This window comes from Myodes glareolus, chromosome 2, assembly GCF_982192425.1.
Source record: "Myodes glareolus chromosome 2, mMyoGla1.1, whole genome shotgun sequence".
Lineage (NCBI taxonomy): Eukaryota > Metazoa > Chordata > Mammalia > Rodentia > Cricetidae > Myodes > Myodes glareolus.
This window is the reverse complement of record NC_142027.1, coordinates 132,565,953-132,588,345: the sequence shown is the minus strand read 5'-3', so window position 1 is coordinate 132,588,345 and position 22,393 is coordinate 132,565,953. Positions and strand designations below refer to the sequence as shown.

The 22,393-nt window shown below is 43.2% G+C and overlaps 1 protein-coding gene across 12 annotated transcripts in view; it reads left to right on the top strand.

Moving 5' to 3' along the window:
* Git2 (GIT ArfGAP 2) overlaps positions 1–22,393 on the top strand; it is a 49,591-nt gene that overhangs the window by 1,531 nt on the left and 25,667 nt on the right. For 6 of the 12 annotated variants that reach the window (XM_085680516.2, XM_085680508.2, XM_085680497.2 and 3 more), the window contains exons 2-9: positions 1,988–2,121; positions 4,504–4,616; positions 5,121–5,226; positions 6,928–7,014; positions 7,130–7,260; positions 10,127–10,221; positions 20,513–20,558; positions 21,605–21,653. In XM_085680516.2, the coding sequence (XP_085536642.2) occupies positions 1,988–2,121; positions 4,504–4,616; positions 5,121–5,226; positions 6,928–7,014; positions 7,130–7,260; positions 10,127–10,221; positions 20,513–20,558; positions 21,605–21,653 (761 nt within the window). Of the gene's footprint in view, positions 1–1,987; positions 2,122–4,503; positions 4,617–5,120; positions 5,227–6,927; positions 7,015–7,129; positions 7,261–10,126; positions 10,222–20,512; positions 20,559–21,601; positions 21,654–22,393 lie in introns of all 12 variants that reach the window. The other 6 variants (XM_085680503.2, XM_085680471.2, XM_085680512.2 and 3 more) reach the window with 1 other exon arrangement.

Sequence of the window (22,393 nt, the reverse complement as noted above, 5' to 3'; positions counted from 1 at the left end):
GAATCACTTCCTTCCTGTTTTGAAGGGTGAATGAGCCGCTAGGAGTTTGTGCTCCCTTTGTGCACAGCTCAGATGAAGGGTTACCTGAAGGGTTAGGGCTCCTTTGAAATCTTAATGCCAAGGCCGGCTCAGAAGATGCTCAAATACTTAACTCTGGACAAAATTTGCTTAAAATGGGTGGGGGCACAGATACTTTAGAAGTCCGTTTGTGGTATTCGTGAGCCTTATTAAAAACCCTGCCTTCCAGATAAACTGGAAGGGCTTCACCCAACCTCATAGAAACTTAACTTTAGGTTTGTTGTTGTTGTCAGTATTCTTTCCTTGGGATTCTGATCCATGGTGTTTAAGTGATTATTTGAGACCATTGCTTAATGCCTGTTAAGCCATTGCTCTCCTTTTCCTGGCTGATTTGCCCAGGAGTACTGTGAGCCTCTGATAATGAAAAGCAAAGCCATACGTCTCGTCTTAATACTACCAGATCAATGCAGAACGCAACGTTGAGGTGTGTCTGTGCAGAGCCTTCATGCTTTCCACTGTTCCTTAGAATGGAATAGTAGCACCTATGGTTAAGCCTGCTGGATTCTCTTCTGTTTTACTTTAGAGAAGACACTTCACTATGATTATGTCTTGTTTACCTTTGTGGCGCCGGGGCCAAAGCCAGGACCTCCCAATTCCTAGGAGTGTCACATGCTCAGTCCTGATTTCTTGTTTGTTTTTAATGAATCTAGTTCATTTAAAATGCATCATTCCTGTGCCTCCATGATAGACACTTTATTTATTCTTATTTTTTACGTTGTCTCTCCCCTCTCCCACTGTGAGGACGCTCAGAGAAGTAATTTACCTCACATTATTGCACAAGAAGTGGCGGCAGAGTTGGGATTCAAACCATGGACTCCGTAACCAACCCTCTAACCACTGTGTTCTCTGGCTCCCAGGATTTGTCTTTGAAATCCCATAACTTTTCATTATATGGTTTGAAAGGGATAGAATAAACTGTTAAAAGTGGTAAACATGACATACATGCATTTCGGAGATTTTTGTGGATGTTGAAGAATTTTAAAATGTAACCCTTAGGCCGGGCAGCTGGGGTAGCACCTATTGTCACCCCACTGTGAGTCTGATGGGATGAGAAAGGCCTATCTTAATTTGGGGTTTCCAAGGCCCAGATCCATCCTGCTCACCTAGTGTAAATTATTCCACTTCTGAAAGGTTGTCTGATGAAGTTCTGTGGATTCCAAAGGAAAAAGTATTGTACTCAACGAGAAATCCTGTTCGTTTTGGCTTACCTCTTTATATCTGTGAGGCGCCTTCCTTCAAGTCAGCTGCAAGACTGGATTCAGCAGGCTGTCTAAAGCAACTGGTATTGGCATAGAGTATTGCCTTAGCAGAGCGGGTACCCCTCCTGCTCTCGGAAGAACTGAGTGCTTCTGCAGGTCTCTTCTGACTTTCTGTTAGCATCTGGGACCTGACTTCCTGCACTGGGCAACAGTCACCTCATTGTTTACCTTCGATACTGTTACACGGATAATACACCGTCAAGATCATGTAGTCTTATTTACAAAGATGGACTCAAAATGATTCATCGAGCTGAAGGTGGAACTCAGTGATAGAGTGCTAGCCCAGCATGGACGAGGCCCCAAGTTCAGCCCTTCAAGGAAACAGAGTGGAATGATCTACCCCACTCCTTCATTCTGCTTCTTTAACTAGCATTCCACAGAGCACATGTGGTAAACCCATGTTCAGGCTACAGACTGGCCCACACAGGAAGGCAGATGGATGTGTAAGGCTGTCTTAGTTCAGTAAACCTGATCTGTCAAGGTGGGTAGGATCCTCAGTTGGTCCCTCCGCTTCAGATGTTGAGGAGCATGTAAAACAACAAAAACATACTCTGGTTTTTTTTCCTTAAAAACCAAACATCAGTCATCTTTTGCTATCCTGTATACAACCAATTAGTGTCCTTGCCACTGAGGTGTTGTTCTTTTTCCAGATCCTTCCTGGGCATCAGTAAATAGGGGAACTTTTATATGTGATGAGTGTTGCAGTGTTCATCGGAGTCTAGGGCGCCATATCTCCCAAGTAAGGCATCTTAAACACACACCATGGCCTCCAACACTGCTTCAGGTAAATGATAAGAAAAGTTTTCATAATTGGAAATTTGTGTTTTAGGGATTGTTGTTTTAGCAACTAAAAGATCTAATATATATCTTAAATCCTATAAGAATATTTGGGTCATAATTGGATAAAATGTTGTGCTCTTCATTTCTATGTATAGTATACGATATTGTCCTGTATTGACATCATTATCTAGTCTTTCCTTGCTCACCTTACATAATCTTGCTTCCCCAGACACAGTTATTCATAGGCAGATATATCAACAAAATGTATCAATAAATGTCTAAATTTCTTATTAAGTTTGCACCACTTACTTTCTAGATTGTCACCAGAAATTGTTTTGTTTTGTTTGAGACAAGAATCTCACTATGTAGCCCTGGCTGGTCTTGAACTCATGGATCTCCTCTTGCCTCTGCTTCCTAAGATGCTTAAATTAAAGGTATGCACCACCATGCCTAACATCATAAATTATTTTATTGTTTAATTTTTATTTAATTATTTATTTTATTGATTGATTTATTTGGTTTTTCAGGACAGGGTTTCTCTGTATAACCTTTGGAGCCTGTCCTGGAACTTGCTCTGTAGACCAGGCTGGCCTCAGACTCACAGAGATCCGCCTGTCTCTATCTCCAGTGCTGGGATTAAAGGCGTGCACTGCCACCACCCAGCTTAGAAATTATTTTATAATTAATTATTTTTAATGCATTGCTGTTTTGCCTGCATGTATGTTTGTATGAGGGTGTCAGAATCCCCTAGAACTGGAGTTACAGACAGTTGTGAACTCATGTGAGTGCTGGAAATTGAACCTGGATACTTTGGAAGAGCAGCCAGTGCTCTTAACCACTGAGCCTTTTCTCCAGCCCCCAGAAATTATTTTTATTTTTTAACCTTTTTTTAGATTTACTTATTTTATAAGTATTTTTCTTGCATGTATGTATCTGCCCACAGAGGCCAGAAGAGGGCACAGGATATCCTGAAACTGGAGTTACAGATGGTTGTGAATATGTAGGTTCTGGGACTCAAACCTCGGTCTTCTGCAAGAACCACAAGTGCTTGTTTCAGAACACTGAGCCACCCCTCTAGGCCATAGCAGTTATCTTTAAAAGGTCTCTCTTTTCTGTAGGCTGTGATGAATGATCCTAAAAGCCACTGCTGAGAAGCTTTTCATTAACTTGCAATCCCTGAGTACCTGCTCACATTTTTAGACCATATTTTCCCTGCTTTGAGAGAAGCATAGACTCAGTTTCCTCAGAAATGGCTTCAGCATCTGAGGTATTTTTAAAGCCCTCACTGCCAGGCAGAAACTAAGTGAGCGTGTTTTGATTGCACGCCTAATACTTGTCAGGAGCAGTCTTTGTCTTATTTGAGATCCAATGTCATGTTCCTTGTACTTTTATTTGAGGTATACATTCTTCAGTTCTTCTGAAACTTAGGACATACATTGTAGGCAGAGCTTTCCGTTGGGACATTTGCACAATGTACAGAAGTAGACTTTCCCAGCAGTGCATTTTGCGATATTTGTCTTAATCCACATCTCACTAAATCTGCAACAGCTGCACACCGTGCTCCTTAAGCTTGTATGAACCAAAGCAAGTATTTTGGGTTGCTGGTAAGAGATGCCCATGTCTGTCTGCAGACAGACCTTCCTAGGAGTCCTGTTTGGTGATGAAGTTGAGATGTTCGTTAAGACATTCTACTTAAGCCAGGCAGTGGTGATGCATGCCTTTAATCCCAGCACTCAGGAGGTGAGTTTCAAGACAGCCAGGGCTATACAGAGAAACCCTGTCTCCAAAAATACAAAACAACCAAACAAAAAAGTTCTACTTAGAAATTCCCAAAGGGCTATTCTCACGTGAAAGGAGTGTGCTACTCCCAGGTCTGTTTTTCTTTACAGTTTTAGAGTTTACAAATGGTATAGAGGCGAGTAATTGGAGATACTAGGGCTGACACTAAGGCATCAGATTTTGAAGGGTGGGACATGACTCACAATGGAACATGAGAGAAAGAACATTCAAACATTTGTTTATTACATTATTTTATTTAAGAGTGTATAAGAAAACTAACAATTATTAATAAAAATTTTAAATAGGTGCATTTAATGAAAAATATCAAGTGAATAGTGTGTATGTGGGTAAATATCATTTGTTCAGGCAGGCAAAGAGTCAGTCATTTCTTCAGTTTGTAATGTAAGTACGTACAGACTGTCCCACACGCAGAGTGGAATCCTACCTCCCTCAAGTTCCTCAGTCTCACTCCACAATCAGAAACAGGAATGAGTGCTACACAGACATGGTAGTGTTTTTAACAGAGCGTTGTTTTTCCATTTTTTCCACTGATTCTTTTTGAATATTTGAGGAAATAAAATAAATATCTCATATTGCTTGGTTTCAGATGGTTGAGACTTTGTATAACAATGGTGCTAATTCTATATGGGAGCATTCTTTGCTGGACCCCGCGTCTATTATGAGTGGAAGACGGAAAGCTAATCCACAGGATAAAGTACAGTGAGTGCAATGTTTCTAACTACTTCTATTTCTTCACAACAAATGTCCCTGTTGGAAGAATGTGGCTATTTTGATCAGCCTTGTGCCTGGGGCATTTGCTGTTAGAAAGACAGCACGGGGACTGTTGCTTGCCTGGTTACCCAACTGAACACAGAGATTCCTCCAGTTGGAGTCCAGGGCTTGGTGACTAGTTGTAATCAAAACTAGTGGCATTCAGACCAGAAATCTGGCTCTGCAGCAGTGTTCTGCCCAGTGCCTCACCTATTAACACAGGACTAACTGCTGCTTCCTCCTGAGGCTCCGCCTGTCGTGAAGGAAGTTAGAAAGGGAAGAAAGACGCTACAAAAGGTGGCGTTCTGTACCATGTTTTCAGATCAGGTCTTCAGCTCTGCTGAAATGTATTCTCAAGTGGGGGGTGTGGTCACTTCCTCTTCTCACAGTACAAAGAATGAGAAATGTGTCTGAACTGCAAGTGAACTGTTTTCTTTTTTGTTTTCAAAACAGCCCCAATAAAGCAGAATTCATCAGAGCCAAATATCAGATGTTAGCTTTTGTCCACCGATTGCCCTGCCGTGACGATGACAGTGTGACTGCCAAAGATCTTAGTAAGGTAGGTGCGCTCTTTGCAGTCCCCGGGGAGCCCTCTGAGACAGTGGCTGCTTCTCTTGTGGTGGTGCTAGGAGGGAGAGACCAATCTTGCACAGTTAAAAGTTCTGGTAGCTTTCTAAGCAGTCCTCTTTTTTCTCTTAAGCACAGTTAGTCCTCCTCCTAGACGTCCTAGAGAAAGGAAAGTAAATGTCTCAGAAGCAGCAGTTTTCCTTTTTGTAAGGTTTTAATTAATTAATTTGTGCTTTTTCAGTACAGTTTTCACATATATATTTGGTAAGTTCCCTACTTGGAAATAATAGCCATTTCAAAGGAGTGTTTCTAGAAGGGCCTAGGATATTTTCAGGATGCTTGTTTCTAAAAGATTAGAATGGCAGGGAGAGGAGGCTAACCTCTTCCCGGCTGCGGGGCAGGCGGAGCTTGAGAAGTGAGTAGAGCTGCTGCGTGCAGGGCTGTTGGCTGGCGACCGGGCGCTTTCTCTGGGCCTTGGTGGTTCTGAGATGCTATAGAAATACCCATCTTGAGTCTCAGAGTAGTGCTTTGAGCTAGATGCTCACTCAGTCAATTCACAATACTAATTTTAACACAGACATAGATATAATTTTCCGACTCATTAATAAGTTTTAAATAGTTTATCTCCTTTTTTACCAAATAAAAAATATAGCCAAGTCTGGTGGCATGTACCTTTACTTCCTGGCTTTTGGGAGGCAGAGGCAGGGAGATAGCTGGGAATTCAAGGCTGACCTGGTCTATATAGTGAGTTCCAGACCAGCCAGAACTACATAGTAAGAACTTGTGTGAAAGTGTGTGATGATGATGATGATGATGAAGACCCATATCAGATGACTCACAACCATCTGTAGCTCTAACTCCAGGGTATCTGACACCCTCTTTTGGCATCTGTGGGTACCTGCACTCAATGTGCACATACACACACGCACGCACGCACGCACACATAAACATACATACGTACATACATGCATACGATTAAAGAATTTAAAAAAACTGACTACATTGGTTTCTCTGTTCCTTGGTGCCCATTACTACATTTGGAACAGTTCTAGATTAAACTTGAAAGAAGGCAGCTTGTTTTCTGCTTGTTTAAAGGCCTTTCTGTGATAATAAGGAATTAGCATAGCACAGTATCAGTATTTCCCACCAAGAACAGCCTCGTGAGAGCACTATATGGATAGATGGGCAATGTACATTGATAGTGGATGGTGTAAGGCAGCTGGGATCAGCAGCTAATAGTTCCTAGTGTAGCCGTGTCTGAGTTTTGAAGCATTTCCTGTATCACTGAATCCTCACAATAACCCTGGATGGCACTGAGGTACCCAGGTCCTGCTGCCCAGAGTTCTCCTCAGATCACACAGCTGGAAGGCAGTAGGCCTTGAAATCCATTCCACTCAGTCGCAGGGCCTCCTTTTCAAATGCTTCCCACTTGGGTTATAGTTGGGCCCTACCTGGCAAGCCCTGCATCTGGGCAGACTGGGCTTCACAGTTCTAGTTCCTTGTGGGTAAAATGAGCGAGACTCGCCTGCAGCCCATTTTACAGCCTGCAGGGAGTGAACAGCGGAGACTCCCTGTTTTCCTGAGCCAAATAAAGACCTGTTACTAACAGAGAGTGCGTTCAGACAGGTCGCCAGCTGCTGCAGCACATCACTCCAACACCTTTACAGCTACTCTTTCTGTGTTTGTTTTTCAGCAACTCCATTCAAGTGTGAGGACAGGGAACCTGGAGACCTGTCTGAGACTGCTATCTCTAGGAGCCCAAGCCAACTTCTTTCATCCTGTACGGAAACGTCAATTGATTCAGATAATAGATTGAAACTGAGTTGTATTTGAATAGGTTAAGTTTACTTAGTTTTCTTTTTCTTTTTTTGTTTACTTTTGTTAATAATTCTCAGGAAAAAGGCAGCACTCCACTCCATGTCGCCTCCAAAGCAGGACAGATTTTACAGGCTGAATTATTGGCAGTATATGGAGCTGACCCAGGCACACAAGATTCTAGTGGAAAGACTCCTGTTGATTATGCAAGGTGAGGGGCTGAGGGTCTTAGATCACCTGTGTGCTGAGTATGATTCCTTGCTAAGTGACTGAATTGTATATGACTTGGGTGCAGAGCCCTTAGAGGTTTATGTTCTATTATTTTATGGAAGAAGACAGTTCAGCATCAGCTGAGACAGGCAAGACGAGGCAATCTAGAATCATAAACTGGTGTACTTAACTTCCAGTCTTTGTAACAAAGTAGTGTTCATAAGCCACAGCATACAAATCAGCTATCAAGAATGGAGAGGCGGGTTGGTTGGAGAGTTTACTCAGTGGTTGAGATCACCGGCTACTCTTGCAGAGGACTAGGGCTCAGGGTTCAGTTTCCAGCACCGCATAGTCCCTCATCCATAACTCCAGTTCTATGGATTCCAACACCCTCTTCTGGCCTCCAAGGGTACCAGGCACACATGAAATGCACTTACATGCACATAAAAATAAATAAATCTTAATTTTAAAAATTAAATAAAAGAATTAGAGCGAAGACTGGAGAAATGGCTCACTGAGTGACATGCTTGCCTGTAAGCACGAGGAACGAAATAGGGCTAGAAACATAGCACAAGACTGGAGCGCTGGCATTGGGGTCAAATACAAAGCCCACTCTTCAAGTTTTAATGTGTCTTTCAATTTCTCCTGCTGTGGTTTTGTTTTGTTTTGAGGCAGATACTCGCTATGTTGCCCAGGCAGATCTTGAACTTGTGAACTTAGACAAACTTCTTACTGTGTGCCCCTAGTAACTGGGACTACAGGCATGCCACCATGCCCTGCTACAACTGAAATGCAGTGGCATGAAGGAACTTCCTGGGGTTCATTGAATCTATTTAAACCTGCAGGTCTAGGTGATAGAAGATGGATGTCTTTCCTTCTTTTGCCAGATTTATTAACTATGAAATACCATGTTCACAAAGAAGTAAACAGGGGGACTGACAAAAATCTGTCCCAGAACCCTAACTTTACATCTCTGGAAGAGATGATTAGTAAATGCTGAAGGAATTAGGCAAAATTACATATGAATTGTTGACAAAATGGACAATTAGCCGTGTTTTGTTTTGTTTTGTTTTTTGAGACAGGGTCTGACTCTTTAACCCAGGCTGGTCTTAAATTCACAGATATAAATATTCCTGCCTATGCTATGATTACAGGTATTAACTACCATTTACTGCTGACAGTTGGTCTTTAAAAGTGCACATGGCTTGACACTTGACAGGTAAAAGCCCTGTCACACAGCCCTGAAAATCTGAGCATAGTCCCCAAAACCCACATGAAAAGCCGGGTGTAGTGTTCACATGTCTGTAATCCCAGCAACCACAGCAAGATGGGGTTGCAGAGAGAGGAGTCATAAAGCTTGTAAGCCAGCTGTCTTGATGTGTGCAGCATGACAAAAGCCAGAGATGCCTCAATAAGACGGAAGACAAGAGCCACACACGCACCATGATATTGGTAATAAAATTTAAAAAGCATATGTAAGGGACTATGGAGAGGGCCGCCATTAAAGCTCCTGCTGTGCAAGCATGAAGGCCAGCATTCATATCCTCAGCGCTACCCAGATGCCTCGTGAGTGTGCTGGCTGAGCATGGCAGCCCTCTTGTGTTCCAGCAGTAGAGGCAGACAGGGTCCCTGTGGCTAGCTGACTGGCAAGACTAGCTGTATCATCAAGTTCTGGGTTCAGTCAAGACTCTGCCTCAGTGGTGAGGTGGAAAGCAATCAAGGACGATTCCTGATGTAGACTTCAAACCTCCATATATATGTGCTTCCACACACATGGGCCCACATACGAGCAAACATGCATTTCATAAACACACCACACTGACCCAGACAGAAAGTGAGCATATGTAAAGTTTCTTCATTGTGGCCCCAGTGATTAGGAAATTTCTTCAGTGGTCTTTTGGAGGAGTAGGTGGGATATGGACCTATGAAGGAGGAAATAAAGCATGCTTGAGAGAAGAAAGGCAGAGTCAAGAGTAGGAGGTGGGGATGGACAGAGTATGTTCATCACCATGGAGATGGGATGGAGAAGCCAAGCGTTGGGAGTGGTGAGAGGCACACAGTGTTTCCTCAGCTCTGAGGATGGACCATGCTGCTTCATTTCAGCCAGCACTGAAAAGCTCCGCCATGTGCTCCGTCCAGACCAGCACCGTGTCACCTACTGAGGAAACAGGGCATCTCTTAGGTTCAGATGTGTGTAGTAGGTCAGAAGTATGTGGAGAGAGAAACTGGCTGGAGCCAGATTTCATCTTTGACGATAACAGAATCCACAGTAAACATTTTTTCACTTTGGAGTCTCTCGTGAGCTTTGTGTGTAATAGTTTAACAGTTACTTACTTACATGCTAAAAGGATTCCAAGCGGGTTCAATGTTTTAGGAATAAAGACAGGCAAACACAGTTTCCTGTTGCAGAAATGGCAGATACAGAGGCAGAAGTAGCTGCAGGGATGGGTTCTGCATTAGGTTAATCTGCCTTGAAGCCCTTTAAGTGATTTTTAACTTCTAGGCTCTGATCTGGGCAGCTGACTACAGGCATCAGGATTGTGTGGAGGAAGGGCCTTCTTCAGAACATCAGCCTGGGGCCATCCCCCAAGGCTGGGTGTTTCTGGGAATACTCCAGTTGACTTTCGAAAACCTCTTCTATTTGTTAAGTTGATTTTCTCACCTCATTAAATGAAGTTATCCCTCTCAGTGTCTTTCCATTTATAAAGGGAAGAGGGTCGGGCACTGCAAGTGATCAGATGGTCAGTGTTTGTGACCTAGAGAGTTGTGTTTGCTAAGCTGCTCAGGTGTCTCAGAACAGCCCTGTGCTCTTCCAACTCAATGCCAGTGAGCTGAGCTGTGTCAATGGTGCTTTGTTCTCTTGGTAGGCAAGGAGGGCACCATGAGCTGGCTGAGCGCCTCGTGGAAATACAGTACGAGCTGACTGACAGACTGGCCTTCTACCTCTGCGGCAGGAAACCAGGTGAGGGAGAGGAGGACAGCCTTGCTGCACCTCTATTCTGGAAAAACAGGTCAGGACAACATTTTTATGACTTGCTCTGGAGCTAGTTCCAGGACAGGCCCCAAAGCTACAGAGAAACCCTGTCTCGAAAACAAACCAAAAAAAAAGTCCTCAGGAAGATTGCCATAAGAGTTTTCTATTTGAGAGGATAACATAACTATCATCTTCCCCTTTCCTTTCTTCCCTCCAGATCCTCCCATGTATCCCCCCACCTTGCTCTTCTTTGAATTCATGGCCTTTTTTTTCTTTAATTGTGTTGCATGCATGTGTGTGTGTGTGTGTGTGTACATATATCTGTATATTCCTAAGTACATGGCCATAAACTTCCCAGTTTGTATTATGTTACTTGTATGTGTATTTTCCTGGTTGGCCATTTAGCATTGGTTATCATTGGCGTGCTTTCGTGAGGAAGACTGTTTCTTCTGCTCTCAGCAGTCTAGTTTCTTATCATTCTCTGAGGAGGACTGAGCCTCCTAAGCTTTCTCTTCCATCTTAGCATGTTTGTTTGTGCCGTCCTTGTTGGGTCACATTCAGGCAGCCGTGTTGGTGAGACTATGGGTGTAACCTCTGACATTTCTAGGAGACAGTCTCACAGCAAACTCCTAGATCCTCTGATTCTGACCACTTTTCTTCTCCCTCTTCCATAATGATCCCTCAGCCTTAGGCGCAAAAGTTGTGATGTAGAGTATCTGTTGGGACTGGGCTCTGCAACTGTGTTTGTGATTGATTGTGTTTTTCTACAGTGGTCTCTATTTGTTTTAGAGAGAAGTTTCCTTGAGGGATGAGGACTACACTTATCTGTGGGTACAAGGACAAATATTGAGAACATAGTTAGGGTTTCTGCTGGTTTAGTAAAGTGATGGCTGTAGGTTCTACAAGATCCATGACTTCACTAGCTCTGGGTAGGTGATGAAGTTTTCCCTCTTGTTGAGAAGTCCAGCTAGAGAACTGTTGGTTACTACCAGGGTATGCCTGCCACTTCTGCACCCTTAGGGTTATTGTGCTATACTGATAGTTGTGGTTCATAGGCATCATAGCTGGGTAGGCCTGTTGGTTGTTTTCCTCCTTTGGAAGTCTGTTTAACGGTCTCGATCCTTTGCCCCTGCCTCCTGAATGCTAGGATTACAGGTGTGTGCCACCATTCCTACTGCCTCCCAAGTGCTGAGATTAAAGGCGTGCACCCCTACTGCCTGGCTGGATTGCTTTTCTTTGCTGCCTGCTCAGCAGGCAGAGCCCAACCTACTCTGTTGCCTGGTAAAACAGAAATAACACTTTCCATAGACTACAAAGAAGGCCCAGAGTCTTATAATACAGTGTTTAGAATATCCTTGCTTCCACATAGTGAGTCTGTATATGAAGAGCCAGGAAAACCTCAGGGGACACAAGGAGAAAGCAGTCAACAGATGCTAGGCCTAGGGGCAACTGGTGGCCAGCAGGTAAAGTGGATGAGCTGCCCAGTGACCTGAGTGACCCTGTAACTCACATGCCACAGAAGGAGAGAATCAGCTCCCACGAGATGTCCTGTTGGAATTCTCAGAAACATTTTAAAGCTGCCAATAAGACTATGCTCTGAAAAGCAGTGGACATTTTTAAAGACACACACACAGAGAAGAACCTAGAAGGAATATTAGAATTGAAAATTATAGTGACTAAAAATTTCGAATCCAGATGAGTAGGTTTAATAGCAGGCTGAAAATACTAGAAAAACTATATTAAAAATAGCTAGGTAGTGATGTAGCTCAGTCGTAAAGGGGTTACCTGGCATGCCAAAGGCTCTGGGCTCACTTCCCAGCACAAGAAAAGGAGAACCAACAGCAGCCTGCCTCAGGGACCTGTGGGGAATACCAGAAGAATGGAGGTGGGGCACTACATTGATACAGCGCATTCTTTGCAAGCATCAAGACCTGTGCTTGGTCCTAGGAGGTATATAAAGCCAGGCGTGTGGTATGTGACTATAAGGCCCACCACTGGGCAAGCAGAGGAAGTAGGATCATGGGGGCTTGCTGGTCAGCTGGTCTGACAAGTCAATGAGTTCCAGGTTTTAGTAAGAGACCCTATCTCAAAAAATAAGGGTGGTGTAGTCATATACATGTATGTATATACATAAGCATGTATGCATGTAAGATAATGATAAAGAGTCCTTGAATTTGAAAGAGCAGGGAGGGCTGTATGAAAGGGCTTAGAGGGAAGACAGGGAAGGGTAAATGATGGAATTATAATCTTAAAAATAAATAATTTTTAAAAGGGGTAGAAGTGGGGTTTTATACCTTTAAATCTCATCACTTGGAGACAGAGGCAGGCAGATCTCTGAGTTCAAGGCCAGCCTGGTGTACAGAGTGAAGTCAGGCCAGCCAGGGTAGAGGAGCTAGAGAGATGGCTCCGAAGTTAGGAGCGCTGGATACTCTTGCAGAAGATCTGGATTTGCTTCCTAGTACCCACATGGTGACTGACAACCACCTGTAACTCAGGTTCTAGGAGTACAAAGCACTCTTCTGCCCTCTGCAGGCAAATTGGGACATGTATATACATGCAGGCAAAACACACAGGTACATATAATAGAATAAATATTAAAGAAATAAGAATAATAGGTTAGAAAGGTAATTGAAGAAGACACATTATGTCAGCCTCTGGACTCTACATGTAGGTGCCGGAAATACTACCAAAATCTAAGTCTGAAAAGATGTAGAGATTCCTGAGACTCATGCCGGGCAGTGGTGCACGCCTTTAATCTCAGAACTCAGGAGGCAGAGCAGGTGGGTCTCTGAGTTTGAAGCTAGCCTGATCTACAAAGCAAGTTTCAGTACAATCTGGGCTGTTACACAGAGAAACCCTGTCTTAAAAGAAAAAAAAAAGATTCCTGAAACTCCAACTTCAAAGAAGGTGAATGCAAAAGAAACCTGGGAAAAAGTACTTCAAAAACATCCAGAACAGTATTTCACACAGCAAAGTTGAATATCCTTTACCTGAAATGCCTAGTACCAGAAATGTTATAGGTTTTAGATTTTTCTTAAAAATCTATTTTGGAATATTTTACTATAGATTTCTGATGCAGAAATCTGAAGTGCCAAACTTTCTGAGCATCCTATTGCCCTGATGCTTCTCAGAAGTCATGGAGATGAAAGGAAATTAAACGCTATTGTTAAAGTGACAAAAGAAAAGAGTTGCCTGCCTGTGGTCCCATAGGTAGTAAAGCCTTACCTTTCGCATGAAGACAAGTTAAACATATTGCAAGATGAAGAAAAGTCAGATACTCCATTTCTCTAACAGCGGCGCTGGAGAAGGGTCTTCAGGCCATCAGCCTGAGTGTCAGGATAAGGAGTGCATCAGGAAGTGCACGATAGCAGAGGAACCTGGCTGCAGACGTGCGTGGCAGCTGACAATAATGATTCTAGCATGCAGTGTACATCACGCTGTGTGTGTGTATTGGGCAGTCGCCGCAAGAATGAGAAAGGGTGAAAGAAATACAGTAGCATTCCTACATTTTGCCTGAAGTGGGAAAGTAACATTTCTAAGTACATTGAGAAGTATGGGTAGTATAATCCTTAGCACTGCCACACCAAGAAAAAGACAAAGTGGTAGAGCTGGAGAGATGGCTCAGAGGTTAAGAACATTGACTGTTCTTCCAAAAGACCCAGGTTCAATTCCCAGCACCCACAGTTGACTTGCAACCATCTGTAACTCCAGTTGCATGGGATCCATTGCCCTCTTCTGACCTTTGCAGGTGGTGCTCACACATGGTACAACAGAGATACATGCCAGCAAAACACTCGTGTATAAAATAAAAATAAATAAATCTTTTTAAAAGATCCTAGAGATAAATTTAAAAAAATATCAAACAGTACTCAAATAATTGAAAGATCTTTATTGAAAATATTCAAAAAAAAGAAAAGAAAAATGGGGGGGACGAAGCTCAGAAAGAGAATAAGTAATAAAATGACATAAACCTGGACACAACCCTCCTGTCAGTGACCAACAGAGCATTTGAAAGCAGTGGTGTCAGGAAAGAGTTACAGAATGAAAGCTGAGCTGACACTGTATACAAGAAAGCAGTTCAGTACCAGGACTAGGTCAACACGAGAACAGCTGTCCACGCAGACTGGAGCTGTGCTGACGTCAGGCTGTCTGTGGACTTCCCACCCTGAGTGAAGCAGATGTGATCTGAGTGGGTCAGAGTAGACCTCAGAACAAAGAAAAATAGCAAAGATCGAGGGGACATGAGACAATGACAGAAGGGCACACTTATGCCAAGAAGATGCAGCGCTCCAAGTCACATACGTGTTAATAGAATCGAGAGAGCGCCTCAGTTGGGGACTTAGCAGGCAGAGGCTCTGGACAGCATGAGTTCAAGCCCCAAGACCCACCTGGCAGAAGGAGAGAACTAATCCCTAGAAATTGTCCTCTGACTTTCACATGCATGTCCACGTGTACAATGCATGCAGAGTATTGAACTGGTGGACCTGAGAGGAAAGTTCTTACTGCAGACTCCACATACTGCTTTTGAAGTTGTGTATATGGAGTTGGATAGTTGTTTTAAAACAGTAGCATGCTGTACCCCAGGTTAATCTCACACTCACCACAGTCCTGTCCCAAGTGCTGGAATCACAGGTGTGTACTGCCATGCCTGACTCAAAAGTACTTCCAACTAAATAAAAATAAAAATACAGTGTCAAAATTTGTACAATTGGATGGGCCTGGTGGTGCATGCTGTTAATCCCTGCATGTGGGGCCCCTGTAAATCCAAAGCCAGCCAGAACTGCATAGTAAGACCCTGTCTCACAATTAGAAAGCGAGGGGGTAGGGGGTGAGAAGATGTTCATGGGTATATTTAAACAGTGTTTATAGGAGGATTTATTGCATTAAATACTTGGATTTGAGAAGGTAGCTCTAAAGTTAGTCTTCTCACATAGGAGCTAGAGATGAACATGTGCACGGCTAACCCAGCACAGGACAGTTACAGAAATCAGGAAACCAACATTACCATGGCAGATATGCTTCATAGAAATAAAGAAAGTGGATAGAGGGCTATTCATGCTATTTAAAAAAAAAGGATTTTAATAACACCATCAGTTACTGGTTAATGTAGGAGCTGAGGCTGTGGCTTGGCATAGTTCTAGCTTATAGGTGCAAAGCTCTGGGCTTGATCACCAAGCACTAGAAAGCAACAGTAGGAAGATATTACAACTTTGCAGATAAATATGACAGCTTAGATAAAATATACTCATTCTTTAAAAGCCACAGACTACCAAAATCCATCTGAGAAAAACAATATAAATATCTATTCTTAAATGTATATTCATTTACACTTACACACATTTCCTCCCTAATCCCTTTTTGCAGTGCTGGGGACCAAACCCAGGGCATCAGGTTTCATGCATGCTAGGCAAACATTCTAATACTTGACTGAGTTTCCAACCCTGAAAATCTGTATTGTTCAAGAATTTGAATTTATACCTCAACATAAACCCCAGGTTCAAAAGATAGGAAAAGGGCTGGAGAGATGGCTCAGCAGTTAAGCTCACAAGTTAAGAGCACTGGCCACTCTTCCAGAGGACGGGGGTTCTTTCCCAGCACCCATTTGGCAACTCACAGCCAAGTGGTATTTTTTTTTTGTTTAATAATGTATTTAACTTTGTTTTATGTGCATTGGTATTAGATCCCCTAGAACTGGAGTTACAGACAGTTGTCAACTGCCATGTGGGTACTAGGAATTGAACCCCAGTCCTCTGGAAGAATAGCCAGTTCTCTTAGCCACTGAGCCTTCTTTCCATCCCCTTACCATGTGTAATTCCAGTTCCAAAGGAGTCCATAGCCTTTTCTGGCTTCCATGGGCCCCAGGCACAGAAGTGGTCTAGATGTATTCAGGCAAAAGACTCACACATAAAAAAGAATAAAACTCTTCAGGAAAGAGGAAGAAGAGCAAGACTACTTCTCGGTGCATGTTAGTGGATTAGTGAGATACCAAACCTAGCAAAAGGAAAGAATGGAGTATGGGAGGGTCCCAATAAACAGAGACAAGAACCCTTGGCAGATTTTAGCACAGTAAATCTAGAAATGTGTAAAAAGAAAAAAAGTACAACATAGCCACTGGAACAAATTTACTGGAAGACAGTTAATGTAACTAAAAGGTGGCTTGGTGATTAAGGGGACCCAGGTTCAGGTCCCAGCACCCTCAAGTTGCTCTCATCCTTCTGTGATTCCATTTTCACAGCATCTGGCACCGTCTTCTGACCTTGGGCACACAGGTACCCACGTAGTACCCATACACACTCGCAGACAAAGCACTCATACACTCAAATTTTTTTTAAAAAAAAATCTTTTTAAAAGAGAAAATCAGGGCATTAATAAACTACAAAGCAAAACTTATGTAGTAGTCAGTGGGTATAAAAAAGGTATTTGGCCAAATTCAACATCCATTCATAATTTAAAAAAAAAATTAGCAAACCAGAAACAGATGGAGCTTGCTTAACTGGTCATGATTGCCCAGAGAACCAGCTGCTCTCCTGAGGCCAGTATCTGTTCTCACCACTCCTACTCAGTGAAAGTCCAGACACCCTCCCTCCCATAGAAGCTGAAAAAGGAAGAAATAAAACTTTCCCCACTCAAGTGAGATAATATCTATGTGGAAATCCCAAGGAACCTACAAGAAAATTTCTAAAACTAAGAGTATAGGAAGATTACAGAATAAAATCAACAGCTCCAAATCATATTTCCTTTATTTTTTAGTGCGAGTGTGTGTGATATTGCCTTATAGGAGCAACTGCACTCCGTATGCAGGGAAGTGAACGTGCACCAAGCTTCACACCAGTAGGATCTCGGCTAGAGAGCCAATTAAAGGGCCTAAAGCTATAGACTGAGGAGGGGGTCTCGTGATCCTGGTTTAAAGTTCATAGATTTTTGTTTTGTTCAATTAATAATTTGGGTTTTGTCAAAAGCACTCACTCTCATTACTTACCCACTTTGTTTCTTGAGCTCCTCACCCAGTCCAGTACTAGGTTGGCATCAAAGTCACATAGTCCTCTTCGTCTCGCCTGGGCCCTCTAGTTCTGGAAAAGGTATGCACCATCACACCTGGCCTCCAAACCAAAAGAATTAAGAGTGAAAAGTTAAGCAGATATTGGAAGGAAGTATTTGGAAATCACATTTTCTTTCTTTCTTTTTTTTGGTTTTTCAAGACAGGGTTTTTCCGTGTAACCCTGTCTGTTCTGGAACTCACTCTGTAGACCAGGATGGCCTGGAACTCTTAGAGATCTGCCTGCCTCTGCCTCCTGAGTGCTGGGAATAAAGGTGTGTACCAACACTGCTGGGTTTGGAAATCACATTTTCAGTAAGAATGTGCATGAAGGACATTTAAAAACTAAAGGTCAACCCAAGCAGTGCTGGGCACAACAGATCAGCAGCACCTGCAGTGGGAGGCTGAGGAAGGATCAGTTCTTTTCCTTTATTTTTCTCTCATACAATACATCCTTGTAGCAGACTTTCTTGGACCGCCAGCCAGCTCTCAAATCATGACATGGAGATATTATTAATTATGAATGCTCAGCCTTATTTTATGCTTGTCCTACTAACTTTTTGAACGTAAATCAACCTGTTTCTCTTCATCTGCATTTTGCTTCAGGGCTTTTTACCTTTCATTCTGTATGTCATTCTGCGCCTGGCTGTCTGGCAGCTGGCTGACTAGCCCCAGGCCTCTCCCTCTCTTTCTCCCCTTTCTCTTTCCCCATCCTAGAGTCCTTCTCCTACTTATTCTCTCTGCTCACCAGCCCTACCTATCCCTGTACTGCTTAGTTCTTGGCCATTCAGCTTTTTATTAGACCAGTCAGGTGCCTTAGGCAGGCAAAGCAACACATCTTTACATCGTTAAAGTAATATTCTGCAACATAAACAAAAGTAACACATCTTTACATAAATAATTCTATTCCACAGAACATCCTGACTGCAGTTTCCTCTCCCGCGGATCCACTCCTCCTCTGTTTCCCTTCAGAAAGGAAAAGGCCTCCCAGAATATCAAGTAAATGTGGGATAACAAGATACATACAATAAGACTAGGCACAAATCCTCCTATCAGGGCTAGGTGGGGGCAACCCAATAGGAGGAAAATGTTTAAGAGCAGGCAAAAGAGTCTGAGACACCCCCACTTTTAGGAATCCCACAGAACACCAGGCTAGCAACCATAACACACAAGCAGAGAACTTAGCGCAGATGAGTACAGGCTCCATGATCATCACTGTGGTCTCTGTGAGCCCCTATGAGCCCTGCTTAGTTGATTCTGTGGGCCATGTTTTCCTGGTGTCCTTAACCCCTCTGGCTCCTACAGGTCTTCCCCTCTTCTGGGGGATTCCCCAAGCTCCAAGGGGAAGGACCCAATGGAGATCTCCAATTTGGGCGCTCTCTCTGCCTATTGTTTGGCTGTGGGTCTCTACATCTGCTCCCATCAGCTGCTGGTGGAAGTTTCTCTGATGACAACTGGGCTAGGCACAGATAGGTTCTCGCCATACTTTTCAGACATACTCCTGCTATAAGGAATCTGCACGCCTGACTGCACGCAAGAGGAGCCAGCAGTGCTAGTTAAGACTGAGTCAAAGAATGTAGTCATCTTTTCTTAGAGGAATCATTTATTTTTATTATATTTTTGAAAACAAGCTCTCGAGTAGTCTGTGGTGGTGCACACCTTTAATCTCAGCATGTGGGAGACAGAAGCAGGAGGATCTCATGAGTTCCAGGCCAGCCAGAACTACACAGGACTATACTCTTTTCTGTCTGAAAGCAGGCCAGAATGGGAGTGATAGAGAAATGGCTCAGTATTTGCTGCTCTTGCAGAGGGCCTGGGTTCCATCCCCAGCACCCATATGTCGGCTCATAACTGCCTACAACTCCAGTTCCAGGAAATCTGTTGACCTATTGAGCTCTGTGAATACAAGCCACCCTTGTGGTATGCCAGGAAAACATGTATACACATAAAAATAATTTTTTTTTAAAGAAGAAAAAAGTAAACAATTTTATTAAGTTAGGCATGTCTCTAATTTGCTATGTGTTCAAAGATGACCTTGAACTCCGATCATCCTCCTAAGGGCTGGGATTATAGACAAGCAATACCATGCCCATGTATGTGCAAGAGTATGTATACACCTGGGCCAATGTTCTGAAGTCATTTCTCTCCTCTTTGTTGAGCTTGAGGCTTTCTTGTCTGTGCACTGTACTCAAGCTAGCTGACTCAGGCGCTTCGAGGCAGTCTCCTGTCTCCATCTCCCACCTCCCTGCATGTGTGTGTGCGTTTGCCACCACATCTGAGGCTTGAGTTGTCAGACTTCTACAGCTAGAGGTTTTACCTGCTGCGCGATCTCCCTGAGCTGTGGGCCATTTCCTGTGCCCTGGCAATAAAGACCATCTCAAAGAGATGAAAAAGAGAAAAACAAAACCTGAAGGTGGTGTGTAATTGGCTAAACTCAAAACAAACAAAAAACCAAGCACATGAAGATTAGCATCATTAGCCTTTACAGAAATGCAAATTAAAACCACAGTGTGATGCTGCCCCAGAACTAGTAGTATAATTTGGGGAAAAATATGGAGCAACTGTAAGTTTTGTACATTGCTGAGGACAACACTGAAGAGAGTGTTTGTCTTTAGGAGATGCAGTCTTGCAGTGTAGCTCAGGTGGGTCCTTCTTCCTTAACTACTGCTGTGCCAGCATGTGCTTGCTGTTCAGAATATATAGAACAGCAGAGCTACTAAATGAATAGCAGCTTCCTCCCAAGTAAGATGCTCATTTACCGTGTGCCCCGCACCCAGGCATGGCCTAAGGGTGGACGGAGTGTACACAAAAACCTCAGAAGTGTTTGCCGTGGTTTGTTCACTGGAATGTGAATTTTGTTCTAGAAATCTAGATTAGGGCAGAGCTGCTTAGCAGATGGCAAGGTGGAGTCACTCTGGGTCTGCATGCAAAGCACCCCTGCCCTAGCCCTGAACTCTCCCAGGCTTAGTGCAGCTCTGCCATCTGCCACCAGGAGCTGATGGAGCCTCCCTCAGCATTCTTCTGTCAGTTTTTCTGGGGTGAGCTAATCAGCATAGGTTTTCTGTCTAATGATGTCTGGAACTGGCCGGGTTTCAGGGAACTTGTAGCCAATCTCAGAACTTCTCTGTTTCCCCATGATTATGAAAAATGACTAATTGGAAAATTTAAACTGAAAATAAAAAATGTAGCACTCTTTTATATATCTCAATATTGACATGAGCAAAACTTTGATTTCTGTTTCAGATCACAAAAATGGGCAGCACTTTATAATCCCTCAAATGGCAGACAGGTAAGAACCAGTTTATCTGCCCAGCATTGCCTTGGTTTGCAGTATGTAAGTGTATTATATTTTGTGTTTAACAGAGCCCATACATTTTTCTCTTTTATGGCTATACACTTTGGAAATAAGACGGCTGTAAGTAAACCACCATGTGAAACTTAACTTGGAAAGAGCACAGATCCCAGAAACACTAATAAGGAGTTGGAGCCAGTAATGCTGTTGCCACTATTTGGCCAGTTGTCCTGGTGTTTGTGTTGATAGGTCATATTCACAAGTTTTTCTGTGTCATAAGAGAAGAGCTGATATTCTTGGCCTATAATCGGGGTTGGCAAACAATTTTGTCAAGGACCAGGAAATATGTTAAGCTCTGTCAGCTGTGACCCCTGCCACAGCTGTCAGCTTCTCCTCTAGAAAGTGTCAGCAAGCTCTTAAGATGACAGGCCGGCTGCTGAAACTCAAATTTTTACATCTTGAGAAATGATTGTTCTTTTTTCCTTCTCTATCCAAAATGCTTAAAAATATAAAAATCATCCTTAGTTCATTAGCTGAGCAAAAAAAAGCCCTAGCCTGCTGCCCCCAACCGTCCCAGCCACAGCAGAGGACCCTGTAGCACTGGGCCCTACTGCCAGGGTGGTGCACAAACAGACCCTGCTCTTCCAACTGTGCTCTTATCTTTCTGGCTTTCCAGTTTTCTTCTCCATTTTCCTTTTTATTTTGCCTTTTTTTTTTTCCTTTGTGCTATGGATGTAACTAAGCGGCTCACACATTATACAAATGTTTTACCACTAAGCCACACCCCAAGGCTTAGAGATGGGAACCGTAGCTTTTATCATTCAGTTGTGGGCCAGTGCCTTTCCTTTTAACATTACCTGCCTGCTGGGTTTCAAGGAGTCACTGGCCAAATTGTTCCAGTCTCTTCAATGACTCTTTGACTACAGAATGCTTGGCTCTGACGGTTCCATGAACCGTCGTATTTCATCCCTTGCGCATCTTAATCTTGTAGAGGTCACAGCTTCTCTTTACTTGCTTAATGGTTTTGTGCATTTCCGCAGCAGCCTGGATGTGTCTGAGTTGGCAAAAGCTGCCAAGAAGAAGCTTCAGTCTGTGAGTATCTCTTCCTGGTGAACCCCAGCATGGAAACCCTGCTGGTCCCCTATTGTCAGTCTGAGTTAACTCTTATATCAGATGATTGTTGAATCAAAAGGAGGCTATCAGTCAGGTCTATATGTAGCAGTGAAGACCAAAAACTCTTGAGTCTATCCAAGTCCACTGACTACTTCAGACAATCTGTGTTCTTCTCTCTTGTATTAAAAATGCAGCCCCTGCCTGTGGTAGTTGGATATTGTTTTCTACCAGATTTCTGGGTATTTCTCTGGGTACTGGAGTGAGTGAGATGGCCTTCCATGGAATTTCTTCCGTTAGTCACATGGGACGGGACACTAAGGAATAGCAGTCGCTGACACTGCCAGGGCAGCGAGTCGGTGCATTCATCCACTGGAGTGCTCTGGACTCTCTCTTGCCCATTGTATGCCATTCCTTAGAGCTTTTTAAATTTACGCTTCTGAAAGTTGATGGTCTGGACCTAGGCCTGTCGGTCACATAATCTTTGTATTTGAAGATGCCCTGGGAGAGTGATTCCCCTTTGTCAGTCTTTCCATGAAGCTCACCAGGTGTTTATTGGTCCCCTTGTGACTCCTTACCTCTTCTCAGTGCTCCCTGGATCAGAACCAAGATCCCTTGCGGTTTGGGGTTTTTTGTTTTGTTTTGTTTTTCATTTTGTTGTTGTTGTTGTTGGGGTTGTTTTTTTTTTATTTTTTTGTTACCTTTAAGGGCCCTTCAGCACA